The 19,679-nt window shown below is 43.3% G+C and overlaps 1 protein-coding gene across 1 annotated transcript in view; it reads right to left on the bottom strand.

Annotated features, from left to right (window-relative positions):
- SLC25A12 (solute carrier family 25 member 12) overlaps nucleotides 1–19,679 on the bottom strand; it is a 152,329-nt gene that overhangs the window by 70,728 nt on the left and 61,922 nt on the right. Inside the window, exons 5-9 of the mRNA XM_040441758.1 lie at nucleotides 13,933–14,072; nucleotides 8,107–8,253; nucleotides 6,660–6,798; nucleotides 4,218–4,311; nucleotides 2,164–2,248 (exon numbers count right to left, since the gene is read on the bottom strand). Coding sequence (XP_040297692.1) covers nucleotides 2,164–2,248; nucleotides 4,218–4,311; nucleotides 6,660–6,798; nucleotides 8,107–8,253; nucleotides 13,933–14,072 — 605 coding nt within the window. The remainder of the gene's footprint in view (nucleotides 1–2,163; nucleotides 2,249–4,217; nucleotides 4,312–6,659; nucleotides 6,799–8,106; nucleotides 8,254–13,932; nucleotides 14,073–19,679) is intronic.

Genomic DNA, 19,679 nt, shown 5'->3' with positions numbered 1-19,679 from the left:
TCCGTGAAAAAACACGGATGCACACAAGATTGTCATCCGCGTCCGTGATCCGTAGGCCACTTTCACACAGACGGATCCGCTGATCTGTCTGCATAAAAGCTTTTTAGATCTGAGTTTTCGCTTCGTGAAAACTCAGATCCGACAGTATATTCTAACACAGAGGCGTTCCCATAGTGATGGGGACGCTTCAAGTTAGAATATACTAAGAACTGTGTACATGACTGCCCCCTGCTGCCTGGCAGCACCCGATCTCTTACAGGGGGCTGTGATCCGCACAATTAACCCCTCAGGTGCCATTGGTGGCCAGTGCGGCCCCCCCTCCCTCCCCTGTATTTAATTCATTGGTGGCCAGTGCGGCCTCCCCCCCCCCCCTAATTAAAATTCCCCCCCCCCCCCCCCCCCATAATTGATGGCAGCGGAGAGTTCCGATCGGAGTCCCAGTTTAATCGCTGGGGCTCCGATCGGTTACCATGGAAACCAGGACGCTACTGCAGTCCTGGCTGCCATGGTTACTTAGCAATTTTAGAAGCATTATACTTACCTGCACTGTCTGTGACCGGCCGGGAGCTCCTCCTACTGGTAAGTGACAGGTCTGTGCTATAGGCAATGCGCCGCACAGACCTGTCACTTACCAGTAGGAGGAGCGCCCGGCTGGTCACAGACAGCGCAGATAAGTATAATGCTTCTAAAATTGCTAAGTAACCATGGCAGCCAGGACTGCAGTAGCGTTCTGATTTCCATGGTAACCGATTGGAGCCCCAGCAATTAAACTGGGACTTTGATCGGAACTCTCCGCTGCCACCAATGATGGGGGGGTGGGTGCGGGGGGTTTAATTAGGGAAGGGGGGGGGCCGCACTGGCCACCAATGAGTTAAATACAGGGGAGGGAGGGGGGGGGACGCACTGGCCACCAATGAGTTTATTACAGGGGAGGGAGGGGGGCCGCACTGGCCACCAATGAATTTAAAACTGGGGAGGGTCTGCCCCTCCTGCCTGGCAGCACCTGATCTCTTACAGGGGGCTATGATATGCACAATTAACCCCTAAGGTGCGGCACCTGAGGGGTTAATTGTGCGGATCAAAGCCCCCTGTAAGAGATCGGGGTCTGCCAGGCAGCAGGGGGCAGTCATGTACACAGTTCTTAGTATTTTCTAACTTGAAGCGTCCCCATCACCATGGGAAAGCCTCGGTGTTAGAATATACTGTCGGATCTGAGTTTTCACAATATAACTCAAATCCGATGGTATATTTTAACATAGAGGTGTTCCCATGGTGATGGGGACGCTTCAAGTTAAAATATACCATCGGATTGGAGAAAACTCCGATCCGATGGTATAATAGGGACTCCTGAATTTACATTGAAAGTCAATTGGGAACGGATCCGTTTGCAATTGCACCATATTGTGTCAACGTCAAACGGATCCGTCCCCATTGACTTGCATTGTAAGTCAGGACGGATCCGTTTGGCTCCGCACGGCCAGGCGGACACCAAAACGACTTTTTCCTTCATGTCAGTGGATCCTCCAAAAATCAAGGAAGACCCACGGAAGAAAAAACGGACACGGATCACGGAACTACAGAATTCGTTTTTGCGGACCGCAAAAAAAAACAAAAAACGGTCATGTGCATGAGGCCTTAGGCGTAGAAAATGGTCTGAATGTAAGACAGCTCGGAAGCTGGCTTACGGTACATTTCAACTAGTCCTGGTTACACCAAAATTATGTAGAGCCAGCCTCTTCATAACTTCAGCGGATCCACTGCCACTGATCTTAAAGGGGTTATCCAATTTCACAAACAGCCCCCCCATGTGCCGGGCCCCTCACAGGTATTATACTTACCCCGCTCCCCGCACCGCCGCTGCTGCTTCTCCCTGTACACAGATGAAAACATTTGTTGTCGGGGGAGCAGCCAATGGCAGGCGGGGACGAGAATCGAGGGTGATGCTAGGGAGGCTCGTCCCCGGCTGCCATTGGCTGCTCCCCCCGACACCGGATGTTTTCATCCGTGTACAGGGAGAAGCAGCAGCGGCGGTGCAAGGAGCGGGGTAAATATATTACCTGTGAGGGGCCTGGCACATGGGGGGGCCGTTTCTGAAATTGGATAACCCCTTTAATAAATGACCCCACAGTTTTTACTGTTTGGTGTTGCTGGGCTTCCACCTACCTGTCTCTGCAGCTCTGCCAGGTTGTAAGGTAGTGCCCCTTCCTCTAGTGGTGATATTCTTTCAATATCTGTAAGTGTTAGGCGTCTGCAAACAATAAGATGGGAAAATTACACTACGAGCCCCACTAAAGGAACTGATGTCAAGGACGACAATCTCTCTGTACGTCGCTGCAGAATATGAATGGGGGGGGGGGGGGGGGGGAAGTATTAAAGGGGTTGTCTCACTTTAGCAAATGGCATTGATCATGTAGAGAAAGTTAATACAAGGCCCTTTCTAATGTATTGTGATTCTCCATATTGCCTCCTTTGCTGGCTGGATTAATTTTTCCATCACATTATACACTTTTTGTTTCCATGGTTATGACCACCTTTCAATCCAGCAGCGGTGGCCGTGCTTGCACACTATAGGAAAAAGCAGCGGCCTATGTGCGCTCCTATGGTCCTGGCCACCAGAGAGGCTGGCGCTTTTTCTATAGTGTGCAAGCGCAGCCACTGATGCTGGATTGCAGGGTGGTCATAACCATGGAAACGAGAACTGTATAATGTGATGGAAAAATGAATCCAGCCAGCAAAATAAGCAATATGGACGATCACAATACATTAGTAAGCGCCTTGTATTAACTTTATCTACATGATAAATGCCACTTGCTGAAGTGACACAACCCCTTTAATTTTGCTGCTTTCCTGGTATGTTTTGTCCACCTCATTATGCCTGGAGACTACCTTGGAACACCTATTTGTTTTTGGGATCACAATGTGGTGCTAATTAAAACGTTTCTCCAGGTCTGAAGTGCTGATGACCTATCCTCAGGATAGGCAATCAATATCAGATATAAATATGGCGATCTGACTACCAGCATCCCCACCGATCAGCTATTTGCATGAGATCTGCTGCCGGCAATCAGCTGATCAGCGCTGGTGCTGGGAGTCGGACCCCAGCGGATCGGACATTGATAACTATATCCAAAGTATAGGTCAAAAATACTTCAGTCCCAAAGAACCCCATTCATTTCCTAATAATATATTTACGGGTCAGAACTCGGTTTTATCAGAAGTGACAACTCATAAATCCAAGCTGAAAGACTGTCTGCCAGTAGACGGGCTCAGGAAAAGCATTACAATTCACATGTTATGTTTATGTCTATAGCAAACCTGCAAAAATAAAAAATAAAAACATAAAAACTGAAAACTCGGTAGCTGTTCAGACGTCAGTAAGATCATGCAGTCATCTAGATAGGGTCTGATAGGGCTCATGCACACGAACGTATGTATTTTGCTGTCTGCAAAACACAGAGCCGCAAAAAAATACAGATGACGTCCGTAATGCATCAGTTTTTTTTGCGGATCCATTGTAACAATGCCTATCAGGGCATGCGGGGATACAGAACGGACATACGGATGCGGACAGCACACAGTGAAATTAATGAATGAGTTCGCATCCCATTGGCAAAAAAACTCAAAAAAACGGAACGGACACAAAACACGTTTATGTGCATGAGCCCTTAGCAAGAGGTGCCTCAGGAGAGAGTGACAGGGCAGAATCCTCATCCTCTTATGAATATCTACATGTCTCGACTTCCACGGACAACACTAAAGAGAACAAGATGACCAACACTCTTCAGTCCTATCCTTAGATTTATATACATTTTTTACATTAGGAGGGGAAGGAAATTCATTATCTACAGATGAAATTTCTTAGGAATAATCTATGATCTAATACGTGCTATTCCTTTTTTCAGAACAATCCACCTACACATCTCCATGGTAACAGACTGCAAACCAACCCAATGTAGTCTGATCCTACAGTCATTGCCATACCAAGCAAGAAGTAGGGGACAGGTGGAAGGCAGTAGGACTACAGGGTCAGACTACACAAGGTTTATCTTCAGTCTGTTACCATGGAGACAAATATATCTGCAAATTTACTAATAATTAAAACTATTTGCAAAGTGGATTCATTTTTGGTGCATTGCAACAGTTAAAAAAATGGTAGCAAAGGTGGACCACGACATTTGATTTCATTTTTTTTTCTAAAAAAAGATCTTAGTACTTACCCAGTGGCATTGAATAAATCTGATAGTTGGTACAGAATGTCAACTTCCAGTGGAGTGATCTGCCCAAATTTGTTTGCAGCATTTGCAAATTCCTCTGTAAAATACAATAACCGAATTTTTTAAATTTTCATAATTTTTGCATCCTTTCATTTACAATATGCAGGTATTGCAATCAACATTTTTCCTGTGTTACTTGACTTAATACTGTACAAGAACATTGTTGGTCTATGTACTGAAAGGATAGGCCAAAAATTCTTGACAAGTGAGGGTCCATATATCTTTCTGAAACTCCCATAGACTTCACCAGAGAAAGTGGCCATTGTCCGGGAAGGTCAGGACCTAAGAAGTGGGATCTGCACCTATGAGACTTTTTTGCCATAAAGTGTTGATACACTATAAATGGTTCAAATGGAAATACCCTTCAAATTTTATTCATACCACTAACCGGAGTGATTTATGTAGGTGACAGGACTATTGCCAATAGATGAAAATCATTCTGGTCCTCTTCCAACCACAGTAATACGCTAATAGGCAGGAGAGGATTGGCCATAGACCCTACAGGGAATTTTCCCAGAGAGCCGATGTCCAAGGGGCCACAAGAGCCCTCCTCACTGCCACTGGCCGGGTACATACTACTGGGGGAACTATAAGGGTCATTATTAGAAGAAGTCCAGGCTGCATGCTGAAGTTAGGACTGGCTTGGTGTTGAGGCCCACTTATCACCTCCTAGGCCCCCTGCTCCCTATCCATATTAGAGACAATTGGAGGAGGATGACAGAATGTGGCAACTTTTGATGGCCACTACAGAGGGACAGCTTCTGGGGAAATATTTTGTGCTGCACTGTGGTATTTGGTTCTGTGGGATGGTATTCTGTGCTGCACTATGATATTACTGACCCTCCAACTTGTAGTGGCCCATCTACTTGTGTTCCCTCACCTTCTGTAAATTTTGCGCCATCTAAAACATTAGGGTGTCACGGATGTTCTAACGACAGGTGTCAGGAGATCAGTGAGACTGGCAACGCGTGGTTTGATCTGACATGTTTTCCGTCTGATGTGATGTTTCTGGTGCTTGTCACACCTTCTTTCCCCAGGTGTGGCTATTAGGGTCATTTAACCTTCTCTATTTATAGTTGCTTCTCCTACAATGCTGTGCGGTTTATAGCTTCTGTTTGGAACTTTGGAATAGATTGTGGTTGGATCTCAGCTGAGTTCCTGGTGCTTCCATTGCTACTTTGAAGTTAAGTCTTTCCTTTCCCTTTTGTATTTGGTTTGGGTTCTGTGTGTTGCATTTCCCTATTGTTTGTATTAGGTATAAAGGAGACTCCTGTTCGTCCTTCCTTTTGGAGGAACAGGTAGTCTCGTCGCTGCCTTTAGTACCATGGTCCTATAGGGCTAGATAAGACTCTAGGTATTCCTGCTTATGAACTCACCCATCTTTAGGGTCTGTTCATACTGGTAGTCAGTCAGGATTTGGGTTAGGGTTTTCACTAGGAGCTGTCCATTTTCCTTCCCTAGTTTTCAGGCCTGATTCCCTGTGTTGCCCCTCTCCCCCCTTCCCTTCCCTCCTATGCTCGGTGTGGTGCTTCCCACCCACACCGAAGCGTGACATGGGGCCACTTTTAGTTTTTTTTTCCAGGGCCACTTTAAGTTCCCAGTCTACCCCTGCTTATAGGAAACCATACAATATTAATCTTAGGACTCATACACATGACAGTATTATGGTGGTTGCCATAGAGGTGCACCATAGTTGCCAACATTTCCCAGGATACTTAAGCTGCACTCAGGCAGAGAATGTCCACCCCTGCCTCCATCACCACCCCAGAACACCCAGAAAGTGCCTACTTTTGGTTAAATTTGCACAAACTCAGTCCCTTCCAACCATCCAGTTTGTGGTTGGCTCAGCCCTTTTCTTGGGACTGTTGACAACTATGGTGAACGTGTCCTTCACTGAATCTCAATATGTGCTAGGTTCCATCCATCAGGCTCCATATGCAATCAATATAGAGGAGAATATCTCCATATACATGAAGTCTGTCAGAGTCTACACAGCTCCTTTAGTACGGGGTCTTACAGCCTTCCTGCACTGACATATAGGCTCCAGGCCAGTATCTATGAGTCTTAAGTGGCCAAGTCCCATTCAGTTTCTCCCCCTTTGTACATAAATATACTATTCAACTCTTTGGAAGAAATCCAGATGGTGGACCTTGGATGATTTATGTTATTATTTCCCTGACTCTTCAACACAGAATTAAACGCTGATCCACTAGACACTCAGTTGTGAATAACGTTAGGCTCCCAAACTATGATAAGGGCAGAAATTCAACACTTAAAAAGCATTTCCATTGGGAAAGGTCCCAGCAAACTGCTGCTTGCATTCACTGCTACTTCAAAATCTCAATAATACACAAGACAGAAGATCTAAATGGGAAAAGATGATACCTTTGGTGACCTCCAAGTCTCTTTTTGTGCCTGCTAAAGTGCTGTATATCTTGCGTACAAGCTCCATGTTATTGAGCAAAGAGTTGAAAGCATTGAAGTAGGAGAAGCTCACTTGGTGGGAGATGGTCCCCCCTGCAGCCTACAAAAAAAGGAATCACCGATTAATAAAATCGTGAAGGTATTGCTATGGTTATTCCGGCCAATCATAGATCTATGAGACTACACATTTCGCCTTTTTTCTTTGTACGGAAGTTCATTGATTGACCACATAAAGTTGAGTTACCCGAAATGTCTTACTTTTGGAGTGTTTGGCTGATAAACCTCTGTAGATAATCTTAATTTCCAAAATACAGATTTGTCCAAACATTTTAAAATAATTTTTGATTGCTCGTTGGCAATGTTCATTTACTACCATAAATATATGCCATGAACGGCAAAAATGGGCAAGAAAGGAGCGTGCGGGGAACATTTTTGAGATGCTAAGAGAAACCCTTGCAATTATTTAGGTGACCCCTTTCTATGTCATCCATATTCCCTAAAAGGGTGTATGGGCAGTGGTTGTCTTCGTGGGATAACCCCTTTAAAGGGATTATGCCATGATTGGTGTAAAAAAAAAAAAAAAAAAAAAAAAAAAATATTGAATCCATACAGTACATGACAATATCTTTCTAAAAAAGCTAGAACCAGACGTATACCTCACATGGATCCAGAGATCCTCTGATTCATTGCTCCAATTGCTCTACTAGATTCTATTCAGGCTGGCAGCTCTGGGGGGTGTCCTTACTGTTGCAGCTCTCCCTATCGCACCTCAGAGGCCGTGTCCTTTCTCAGGGGGCATATCCTTTCTGCTGCAGCTCTCTCTATAATTGTCACAGCATCTAACCGTGGATATAGCTGCTAGCAGGATGGAAGTGAGCATGTGCGACCTCCTCAGTAGATAGATGTGCACATTACTATACAGATTAAACACCATGGAGCGCCTCTGTAATGCATTAAAGAGAATATCTGACAAATGGAGCACTTTGTATACAAAAGTAACTAGTTCTCATGCTGTATTATCATTTAAAAAAGAACAATCTCAAATCAAAAAGGCTGACACTTTTTAATGCTATAAATATATGGGCTGCCAAAGATGAAGATGCATGCAGCAACCAGGGAAAAGAAGAGACCTGTATAATATAATGGTAATGTGCATGATGAGAAAATAAGGACAAGGGATATAGTAGCAAAAGTGTAACATTTTAGGCAAGAGGCAAGTGATGGAATCTAACTTTTATAAAGAAAGCAGAAAAGTAACGACCGTACAAGGACTGAAAACAAATAATATTGTTACTTTGTGTCACTGTTCAAATAGAGTAATTGTAAAATGTTCTGTTTTGACATAAGTAGTCTATTAGTAATCTAGTGCACTAGTAAAACTAGTACTCTAGTGCACCCGGGTCCTTACCGAGACAAGATTTTCTTCTACAAACGATGTAAGCATATGTGACCGTATAGTAGCCATAATGTCGCTGAAGTCCAAAGCCGTTATCATCCCAGATTTGTTTTTGTCCTTTAGAGCAAATGCTTGCCGTGCATGTTCTAACTGCAGCTCCTAAAAATCAGAGAAGATGAAGTTATCATTTTCTTATTATCCACAATTCAGAAAGTCCCTAAAACCACCTTCAGATCCTGCATTCTAGGACCCCTTTGATAAGATGGGAGATGCATTGGTTAAACTAAACAGACATTCTAAAATCCAAATATAAGCTAAAATAAGTCATGGTATGTACAAATAAGGCACTTTCCAAGTCTATGGGGTACTGTAGGAAAAATCTCAAAGCATTGAATTGTATGCAGCCTTATTGTACCTGTATGTCTCTGTATCTCCTAGTATTTCCTACAGGCAAAAATCTGTGCTGTATTAGAGAGAATTTCTACCCTAGAATAGTTTCTAGAGAAGAATATCTCCAAAATACAGAGCACCATATGGCAGCACACAGAGTACTTACTGTACATCTCAACAGCATGGAACCTCAAGGACTCTATGTGTCTCCATATATTCTCCTGTGTGCATTTCATGCCATGTGTATGAGGCCTAGGAGTGATTCTTTAAGGACTCACAATTGGGACTTTAAAAGGCAGTAATAATACAAATGCACCTTTATATGACGGATACTATAATTATTTCAATGAAAATGTGAATATGATCTATGTTTTATTCTGATCAGCTTAACTTGTATTTTAAAGGGAGTATGTCAGGAGTTTTGCGGACAGCACTAGGTAGGGGCTGTGGAGAGCAGTACAAACATTCCTTTTGTGAAGTTTCTCTCATCAGGGGTAATGTAAATATACAGTTTTATTCCGACAGATTCTGCTCTTCCAAGTGGCCAGGAGGCGGAGCTTCACTGTGACGTGCTCTCTGCATAGAGCTGCTTTATAGCCCCTCCTCTCTGCGATGTACTGGTCTCCTGTTTGGATGCTACAGCTGCCACTCAATGCACAGAGCATGTCACAGAGAAAAGCCCCACCTTTTTGCCACTTGAGAAGCAGAACCTGACAGAATAAAGTTTCATATTCTCACTACTCCTAAGAAGAAAAGGTATGTTTGTACTGTTCTCCGTGCAATTAGCTAGTGCTGACAACAGTTTAGCATGGTCAAAAGCGCAGACAGAACAATAAAAAATCATGGAATTTAAATGAAAAGAGCTCCAATAAAAAATACCATGGGAAAAACCTCTTGATGTATTCAGGATAGTTTGTATATGACATTTTGTATACAGTTTATCTTTCATTTAGATACAGCTTATGTTTCTCAGGTGTTTTAGGATCAGTCATTAAGATCCACATTGGTATACCGATATATATGCAATAATTCACATACACAACATATGGAAACTATATTAGAAAGATGTGCATAGTGATTACACAGTCGAATCCCATTAATATGACCTCTTCCTACTTCTGACGTCAGCAGCATGTAGCTCATGAAGAAAGTCACATGTGGTGAGCTGGCTTGGTAGGTATATAAGGTGTGGGATAGGCTGTCTGCACACATCCCTTGTGGGTATATAAGGTGTGGGATAGGCTGTCTGCACACATATCCCTTGTGGGTATATAAGGTGTGTGATAGGCTGTCTATACACATATCTCTCGTGGGTATATTAGGTGTGTGATAGGCTGTCTGCACACATATCCCTCGTGGGTATATAAGGTGTGGGATAGGCTGTCTATACACATATCCCTTGTGGGTATATAAGGTGTGGGATAGGCTGTCTGCACACATATCCCTTGTGGGTATATAAGGTGTGGGATAGGCTGTCTGCACACATATCCCTCGTGGGTATATAAGGTGTGGGATAGGCTGTCTATACACATATCCCTTGTGGGTATATAAGGTGTGGGATAGGCTGTCTGCACACATATCCCTTGTGGGTATATAGGGTGGGATAGGCTGTCTGCACACATATCCCTCGTGGGTATATAAGGTGTGGGATAGGCTGTCTATACACATATCCCTTGTGGGTATATAAGGTGTGGGATAGGCTGTCTGCACACATATCCCTTGTGGGTATATAGGGTGGGATAGGCTGTCTGCACACATATCCCTCATTGCTGTCATGGGTAAAAGAGGATTTATCAGAGTTGCAAAATGGGATGCTTATTGGCTTTCGGGCCCCGCGTGGCAGTATTTCTGAAACAGTTTGTAAACTATTCTTGTGCTCCTGTGGTGAAAGTGTATGGTCAGTGGACAAATGGCACCATTGTGAATAAGTGATGTGGAAACTGTGGAGCACCATGTGCCATTGATGTGAAAGTCGACTGTAAAGGTGCGCGAGGGCGGACAGACACTACAATGGAGCAGTTCACTGCCAAAATGAACCAGGGGCTACCAGACATCTGTCTAAAATAGTTCAGCAGTAGGGTTCTGAAGCAGATGGATGGTCACTGCACCTCTGCTAATGAAGTTGCATCGGCACAAAGGCTTCAATTTTCAAGGCAGTATTGGAATTGGAACTCCGCTGAAAAGGGTTGCCTTTTCTGATGAGCCACATATTCAGTTTCATCAAATGGATGGACGTTGACTTGTCAAACGAGAAACATCAGAGAACAAACACCCTGCAACCATTGCTGGAAGAACACAAACTGGTGGTGGCAGCGTTATGGTCTGGGGAATGATCTTGTTGCATTCTCTGAGCCCTCTCATCCATGTGGAAAGACCTAAGATGATTTGGGTATGAATCCATCCTTGCAGATAACTTACATGCTGATCGTCTTCCATGGGGTGGATAGGATCTTCCATTAAGGCGCATGTCAACATGTCGCACAGTTAAAAATGTCCGATATTGGGTGAATCAGCATGATCAAAACCAGGGGAGGATTGGTCATAGACTTTACAGAGACATTTCCCAGTTGGCTGATGCCCAAGGGAAAATTAAAGCTGTGAGAATCAGGTACTCATGTACAGTATATGGCCAGCTATCGCACATGTCCTCCTGAATTCAACTGCTGTGGCCCGCATCTCACCTAAGCCCCCTGCTCCATATGCTAATCAGAGACAACTGGAGGAGGACAGAAAATGGCCACTACAGAGGGACAACATATTGTGCTACACTATGGTATTTGGTTCTGATGGGACAGTATTTTGCGCTATGGTATTGCTCATGGTGCCCAATTGTGTTGCCCCGCCTTCTGTAAACCCGCCTATAACATGGGGCCACTTTTAGTTTTTTTTTTTTTTTTTCAGGGGCACTTTAAGTTCTCAGTCCTCCCCTGACCAAGACTTTCAAGTACTACCCTGGCCCCAGAATGCCCCAGATTTTAACCCAATTGAGCATCTGTGGGACCACCTTGATTGTTGTGTTAGCTCTATGGATCTGCCCTGCCGACCCTCCAGCAGTTATGGGATGCACTGCAGTCAGTATGGTTCCAGATACCTGTGACAACCTACCTGGACCTTATAAAGTCACTTTCAGGCCGTCTAGCTGCTGTCCATGCTGCACACAGCGGTTACTCTGGATATTATCTGGTGGTCATAATAATGTGACTCGACTGTGTATTTGTGGTTTTCAATGAAAGTTTACATAAATCATCTATAGTAAATCACAGCCATTATTTCATATACAGATAATTTCTCCATGCGCTTTATTGCTGCTGAATAAGAAGAAACAGTTGGATCCACTAAACTCCCAGATGTTGATTTAAATATGCTAATGACCGTATGTGGTAGTTCCCATCTTCTCAGCAGCAATGAGATGGATCATGTTTCAAGCTCCCACGCCACCATGGAGGTGAAGGGGCAGCTGACATTCATGGACCCCCTCATAGCTGCAAGTGACAGCTCTCTGCAGCACAAAACAACATATTTTCTGCAATGATCAATTGGCCTAGGCTCAGAAATGGTGTTTCCAGTGTTGACCCCCCTACTACATCAGAATCTCATTGGCTCAAAACATTGATTCTCACCAATAGAAATACATGCAAAGTAGCTCAATACATTTCTTAATAATACTATTAAGGCTACTTTCACACTCGCGTTTTGGATGGATCCATCGTGGATCTGCAAAAATTGATCCGTTACAATAATACAACCGCATGCATCATGAACGGTTCCTTTTTTATTATCTGTAACACAGCCAAGACGGATCAGTCATGAACTCCATTGAAAGTCAATGGGAGACAGATCCATTTTCTATTGTGCCGTTTGGCTCAGTTTCGTCAAGCGGACAGTAAAACGCTGCAGGCAGCATTTTGGTGTCCGCCTCCAGAGCAGATTGGAGACTGATCGGAGGCAAACTGATGCATTCTGAGCGGATCCTTTTGCATTCAGAATGCATTAGGGCAAAACTGATCCGTTTTGGACCGCTTGTGAGAGCCCATGACGGATCTCACAAACCGAAAGCCAAAATGCGAGCGTGAAAGTAGCCTAAGGCTGCGTTCACACGGGCGAGATTTCCGTGCGGGTGCAATGCGGTAGGAGAATGTATTGCACCCGCACTGAATCCCGACCCATTCATTTCAATGGGGCTGTGCACATGAGCGGTGATTTTCACGCATCACTTGTGCGTTGCGTGAAAATCGCAGCATGCTCTATATTCTGCGTTTTTCACACAACGCAGGCCCCATAGAAGTGAATGGGGTTGCGTGAAAATCGCAAGCATCCGCAAGCAAGTGCGGATGCGGTGCGATTTTCACGCACGGTTGCTAGGAGACGATCAAGATGGAGACCCGATCATTATTATTTTCCCTTATAACATGGTTGTAAGGGAAAATAATAGCATTCTGAATACAGAATGCATAGTAAACTAGCGCTGCAGGGGTTAAAAAAAAATTAAAAATTATTTAACTCACCTTAGTCCACTTGATCGCATAGCCCGGCATCTCCTTCTGTCTCCTTTGCTGAACAGGACCTGTGGTGAGCATTAATTACAGGTAAAGGACCTTTGGTGACGTCACTCCGGTCATCACATGATCCATCACATGATCTTTTACCATGGTGATGGATCATGTGATGACCGGAGTGACGTCACCAAAGGTCCTTTACCTGTAATTAATGCTCACCACAGGTCCTGTTCAGCAAAGGAGACAGAAGGAGATGCCGGCTACGCGATCAAGTGGACTAAGGTGAGTTAAATTATTTTTAATTTTTTTTTAACCCCTCCAGCGCTAGTTTACTATGCATTCTGTATTCAGAATGCTATTATTTTCCCTTATAACCATGTTATAAGAGAAAATAATAATGATCAGGTCTCCATCCCGATCGTCTCCTAGCAACCGTGCGTGAAAATAGCACCGCATCCGCACTTGCTTGCGATTTTCACGCAACCCCATTCACTTCTATGGGGCCTGCGTTGCGTGAAAAACGCAGAATATAGAGCATGCTGCGATTTTCACGCAACGCACAAGTGATGCGTTAAAATCACTGCTCATCTGAACAGCCCCATTGAAATGAATGGGTCAGGATACAGTGCGGGTGCAATATGTTCACCTCACGCATTGCACCCGCGCGGAAATCTCGCCCGTGTGAAAGGGGCCTAAGACTTCAAACGATCTTCAAAGTAATTAAATGCTACCCTGTAACTTTGTTGCTGTAAAAACAAAGCTGTCAGTTTATTAACACATTTCCAGAAAGAATAACAGAAGAACAGTACAGTGCAGACTTATGAGAAAAGATCATCCAGAAATACAAGTATTTATTTAAATAAATCCGTTGGGAGTGGAGACAGGTCCTGTAAGTGTGACGGTTGCTTCTTTATTAGCTCCATCGAATGATTCCCGTTGGGAAATATCTTACCTGTAAAAATTCTGTGAATTCCAAGTAGGAAAGATGCTTTTTCCGGTTGTGGCCAAAATGAAGTCTGATGAACTCGCAGTCCCAGTTAAATGGGATATGGTGATGGATGATGGTTTGTCCAAATATTTCCTTGACATTTTCTTTAAAAAAAATAAAAAAAATTAGCAAATCCGATTTAGTCTTCACGGACATGAACAGATTGCATTGTAGAAAGCATTAACAGAATTACACATGACCAAGTAATTATTTATGCAACTCACCATGTAGAGGTATTAAAGTAGTTTCCACTCTTTAGATATTGATGACCTATCAGATAGGTGGGAATTTGACACCCAGGATCCCTACTGATCAGCTGTCTTGGCCAGCCTCCGGCACTGGAGACATAATAGTGGACTGTGTCGGAGGCAAAAGGCTCCATCCACTGTTGAGTGGCCGTGCCAGTGTACTCCAACTCAGCTCCTAATCCAGGAGGATAGATGATCAATAGCTAAAAAGGTGGACAACCCCTTTAATGGCAACAAGGGATTTGTGCCCAGCAGCCTTATTTTATGTATTTATAATGCTAACCCTTATGATAAATCAATAATTCATAATATTATTCCGATTACAGACGATTGGAAGAGTGTAAAGCCCAAACTGTATTAATCAAATCATGATTGCCAAGTTTAAAGGGCCCGAGGCTCATAGGGTCTCTAAAACGCCTTCTAGAAAATTTCTTTGTTTTAATATGCCCAAGCTGGTGGTCTGTATTTGGTGGTGGGGTGGGGGAAATAGTCGAATCGGATGGTGGCTGAGCAGATGTGGAAACACAGAGTCAGCATTCTAACAATCATGGGGGTACCGTTGGCAGAGCCCCCACTGATCTAACATTTTTTCATCTGTAGTACCGTGCAGAAATTTTAGGCAGATGTGGAAAAAATGCTACAAAGTAATAATGCTCTAAAAAATAGAAGTGTTAATTGTATATCTTTATTAATTAACAAAATGCTAAGTGAATGAACAAAAGAAAAATCTAAATCAAATTTAGATACTTCTGTGTCTTCATGTAATCCCAGAGAGACCATATGATGTTGAGATCAGGGCTCTGAGGTGGCCATATCGTCACTTCCAGGAATCTCTGTTCTTCTTTACGCTGAAGTTAGTTCTTAGGCCTCTTTCACACTACCGTTTTTTTTTTCTGCATCCCAGTTCCTACGTTTTTGTGCATAGTCGAGTCGGTTTGCCTTGTTTCCATGTGGAAGGTATGTTTTTTGGCCACAATTCTTCCATGAAGACCACTTCTGGCCAGACTTCTCTGAACAGTAGATGGCTGTACATTGGTCCCACCAGTTTCTGCCAGTTCTGAGGGGATGGTAATACTGAATATCTTCTGATTACCAAGGGTAAGCATGATGAGTCTTGTCTTTCATCTGCTGCACTAAGTTTTCAGCAAGTAAAGTTGGGAATTTGGTCAGGATTAATGGTGTCCTAATGAAAAATACAGGCAAATACTTTTCTATCTGACTGGCTCCAAATTCATTCTGCAGCAGGACATTGACCCAAAACATACAGGTAATGGCAGTAAAGGGGTTCTCCAGGCTTTTAATATCAGATAGGTCATCAATATCAGATCGGCAAGCTTCTGACAATTGGCACCCCCACCGATCAGCTATATGAAGGGAAGGCGCGAGCCGTGCGTGCGTGCCATCTCTCTTCCTGCTCGCCATAGACATAGCAGCAGTAAGCAGAGAGGAGACAGCAAGCACGCACGGCGCATGTTTTCCCTTCATACAGCTGATTGGCAGGGGTGCTGGGTGTCGGACGCCCACCGATCTGATATTGATGAACTATCCTGAGAATAGGTCATCAATATTAAAAGCCTGGAGAACCCCTTTCAGAAATATATTCAGTGTAAAGAAAAACAAGGCGTACCGGGAGTGATGATAGGGCCCCCACAGAGCCCTGATCTCATCATCATCCAGTCTGATGGGATTAGAGACAAAAGGATTTGAGGAATCCTACATTCACAGAAGATCTGTAGTTAGTTATCCAAGACGTTTGGAACAACCCCCTGCCAAGTTCATTCAAAATCTGTGTGCAGTGTACCTAGAAGTACTGATACTGAAGGCAAAGGGCGGTCACACCAAATATTAAAAGCCTTGAAAAAGCGCAACAAGCGTGAAACGGCTGTTGCCTCCTAGCTGTGTTTTGCCCGCATGACGCTGACTTTTTTATGTGAATAAAGCTGCAAAGAGTGCCGCATTCTTTTTTCTTTTCTCTCCTTTGTTGCAAATACTACTTGTTTTTCATGCTGAGCACCAAAACTCACATTCGATCAGTGCAGCACCAAATTAAATCCCACACCTACAGCAGTGCCGACCGTCTCCTCTACATATTACTACATTGATTTGATTTAGATTTCTCTGGTTCCAGTCACTTTGCATTTTGTAAAATTTGATAAAAATAAATCAACACTTCAATTTTTCAAAACATTCTTACATTTTATTTTCCACACCTGCCTAAACTTTTGCACAGTATTGTATCTTGTGGATAGGTGGTAAATGTAAGTAATCATACAGCATTGACTGAATGCAGTTGCTTAAAAAATTAAGATCTCGGCTCAGAGTCTTGAATTAGAATCTTGGTTTTTATGCTCTAAATCTTTGAGGTTAAATATTAGACTGGCCCTTTAAAAAACAAAGATGATCAGTATTATCATGTAAATGACAATTACAGTTAGGCCTCCCTCACACACAGTTTTTTTCTGCTTAAAAAAATGCCACGAATTTAAAGCAATTAGTTATTGAGTTTTTACAAGTGGGTTTTTTGTAACATTTCTATGCATGATATTTTAACCTGCATTTTTTTTCCTTGGTGTTTTTCAAGTTATATAAAGAAGGTTTTGGGTAAAATATCAGACGAACACGCCATACATAAGAATCCTGAATTTAAAAAAAAAACACAACACACCGAAAGGCCAGATAAACATCACAAAAAAGCATCTTTATATCTAATATTTCACTATAGACTTTCAGCTAACATTGGGCTGCAGTTTTTCTGGCCAAAAAAAGCTAAAAATATTCTGTGTGTGAAGCCACTCTTACACAGTTTACAAATTAATATTTTTTTATTATTCTCATCCCAGCCAAAAATTAAGTGCTAATTAAAAAAAAGTTAAATTGAACGGAAGTTATTGGCTATTCTTTAGGTTTGGTTGGTTTCCATACCACACTCGGTCACAACCATAGGTCAATGTATAAGATGGAGTAGTCATCATGTGAGAGCCCGGGGTTGGGTGCAGTTTGGATGGTCTGTGCCAGACAAACAAATAAAACAACAATACAATGACAACAATGTTTCAGCAGGATAAATAATAAACATATGATCAGCACCGCCATAAAGAAGCAGGTGCTGCAGGCGCGGGTCATCTGACAACCCCTGACCTTATCAGGTCAAATGACAATATCCTCATTATGGGTCACAGCAGAGATTAGCTGACATTTCGGGGTTCTTGAACTGGCGGATCCAGCCTGTCCAATCACACCAGCAGTGGGAGGCCATGGCTGTTCGCAGCTTCTCCAGCGACATCAGTCAGCCTCTTTTTTTATTTTATTTTTTTTGGTTATGGTAAAGCAACCCCCGTAAACTGCATTAAATACTACATCTTGGTCAAATGCCAACTTTGTATAAAAAAAATGGGAAAAGTTGTCTTTTGCCAAGATATTTCTCTCACCCAGCATGGATATATGTAAAAAGACACCCCAAAACACATTCCCCAACTTCTCCTGAATACGGAGATACCAGATGTGTGACACTTTTTTGCAGCCTAGGTGGGCAAAGGGGCCCATATTCCAAAGAGCACCTTTCGGATTTCACTCGTCATTTTTTACAGAATTTGATTTCAAACTCCTTACCACACATTTGGGCCCCTAAAATACCAGGGCATTATACCTACCCCACAAGTGACCCCATTTTGGAAAGAATAGACCCCAAGGTATTCGCTGATGGGCATAGTGAGTTCATGGAAGTTTTTATTTTTTGTCACAAGTTAGTGGAATATGAGACTTTGTATGAAAAAAAAAAAAAAAAATCATCATTTTCCTTGTGACAAAAAATAAAAAATTCTAGGAACTCGCCATGCCCCTCACGGAATACCTTGGGGTGTCTTCTTTCCAAAATGGGGTCACTTGTGGGGTAGTTATACTGCCCTGGCATTTTCCAGGGGCCCTAATGTGTGGTAAGTAGGTAAATGACCAGTGAAATCCGAAAGGTGCTCTTTGGAATATGGGCCCCTTTGCCCACCTAGGCTGCAAAAAAGTGTCACACATCTGGTATCTCCGTACTCGGGAGAAGTTGGGGAATGTGTTTTGGGGTGTCTTTTTACATATACCCATGCTGGGTGAGAGAAATATCTTGGCAAAAGACAACTTTTCCCATTTTTTTATACAAAGTTGGCATTTGACCAAGATATTTATCTCACCCAGCATGGGTATATGTAAAAAGACACCCCAAAACACATTCCTCAACTTCTCCTGAGTACGGAGATACCAGATGTGTGACACTTTTTTGCAGCCTAGATGCGCAAAGGGGCCCAAATTCCTTTTAGGAGGGCATTTTTAGACATTTGGATACCAGACTTCTTCTCACGCTTTGGGGCCCCTAGAATGCCAGGGCAGTATAAATACCCCACATGTGACCCCATTTTGGAAAGAAGACACCCCAAGGTATTCAATGAGGGGCATGGAGAGTTCATAGAAAAAAATTTTTTTTGGCACAAGTTAGCGGAAATTGATATTTTTTATTTTTTTCTCACAAAGTCTCCCGTTCCGCTAACTTGGGACAAAAATTTCAATCTTTCATGGACTCAATATGCCCCTCACGGAATACCTGGGGGTGTCTTCTTTCCGAAATGGGGTCACATGTGGGGTATTTATACTGCCCTGGCATTCTAGGGGCCCTAAAGCGTGAGAAGAAGTCTGGAATATAAATGTCTAAAAAATTTTACGCATTTGGATTCCGTGAGGGGTATGGTGAGTTCATGTGAGATTTAATTTTTTGTCACAAGTTAGTGGAATATGAGACTTTGTAAGAAAAAAAAATAATAATTCCGCTAACTTGGGCCAAAAAAATGTCTGAATGGAGCCTTACAGGGGGGTGATCAATGACAGGGGGGTGATCAATGACAGGGGGGTGATCAATGACAGGGGGGGTGATCAATGACAGGGGGGGTGATCAATGACAGGGGGGGTGATCAATGACAGGGGGGGTGATCAATGACAGGGGGGGTGATCAATGACAGGGGGGGTGATCAATGACAGGGGGGTGATCAGGGAGTCTATATGGGGTGATCACCACAGTCATTGATCATGCCCCTGTAAGGCTTCATTCAGACGTCCGGATGCGTTTTGCGGATCCGATCCATCTATCAGTGGATCCGTAAAAATCATGCGGACGTCTGAATGGAGCTTTACAGGGGGGTAATCAATGACAGGGGGGTGATCAATGACAGGGGGGTGATCAGGGAGTCTATATGGGGTGATCAGGGAGTCTATATGGGGTGATCAGGGGCTAATAAGGGGTTAATAAGTGACGGGGGGGGGGGTGTAGTGTAGTGTAGTGGTGCTTGGTGCTACTTTACTGAGCTACCTGTGTCCTCTGGTGGTCGATCCAAACAAAGGGGACCACCAGAGGACCAGGTAGCAGGTATATTAGACGCTGTTATCAAAACAGCGTCTAATATACCTGTTAGGGGTTAAAAAAAACACATC

This window comes from Bufo bufo, chromosome 7, assembly GCF_905171765.1.
Source record: "Bufo bufo chromosome 7, aBufBuf1.1, whole genome shotgun sequence".
NCBI classification, from domain to species: domain Eukaryota; kingdom Metazoa; phylum Chordata; class Amphibia; order Anura; family Bufonidae; genus Bufo; species Bufo bufo.
This window is presented reverse-complemented; position numbering and strand designations above follow the sequence as displayed.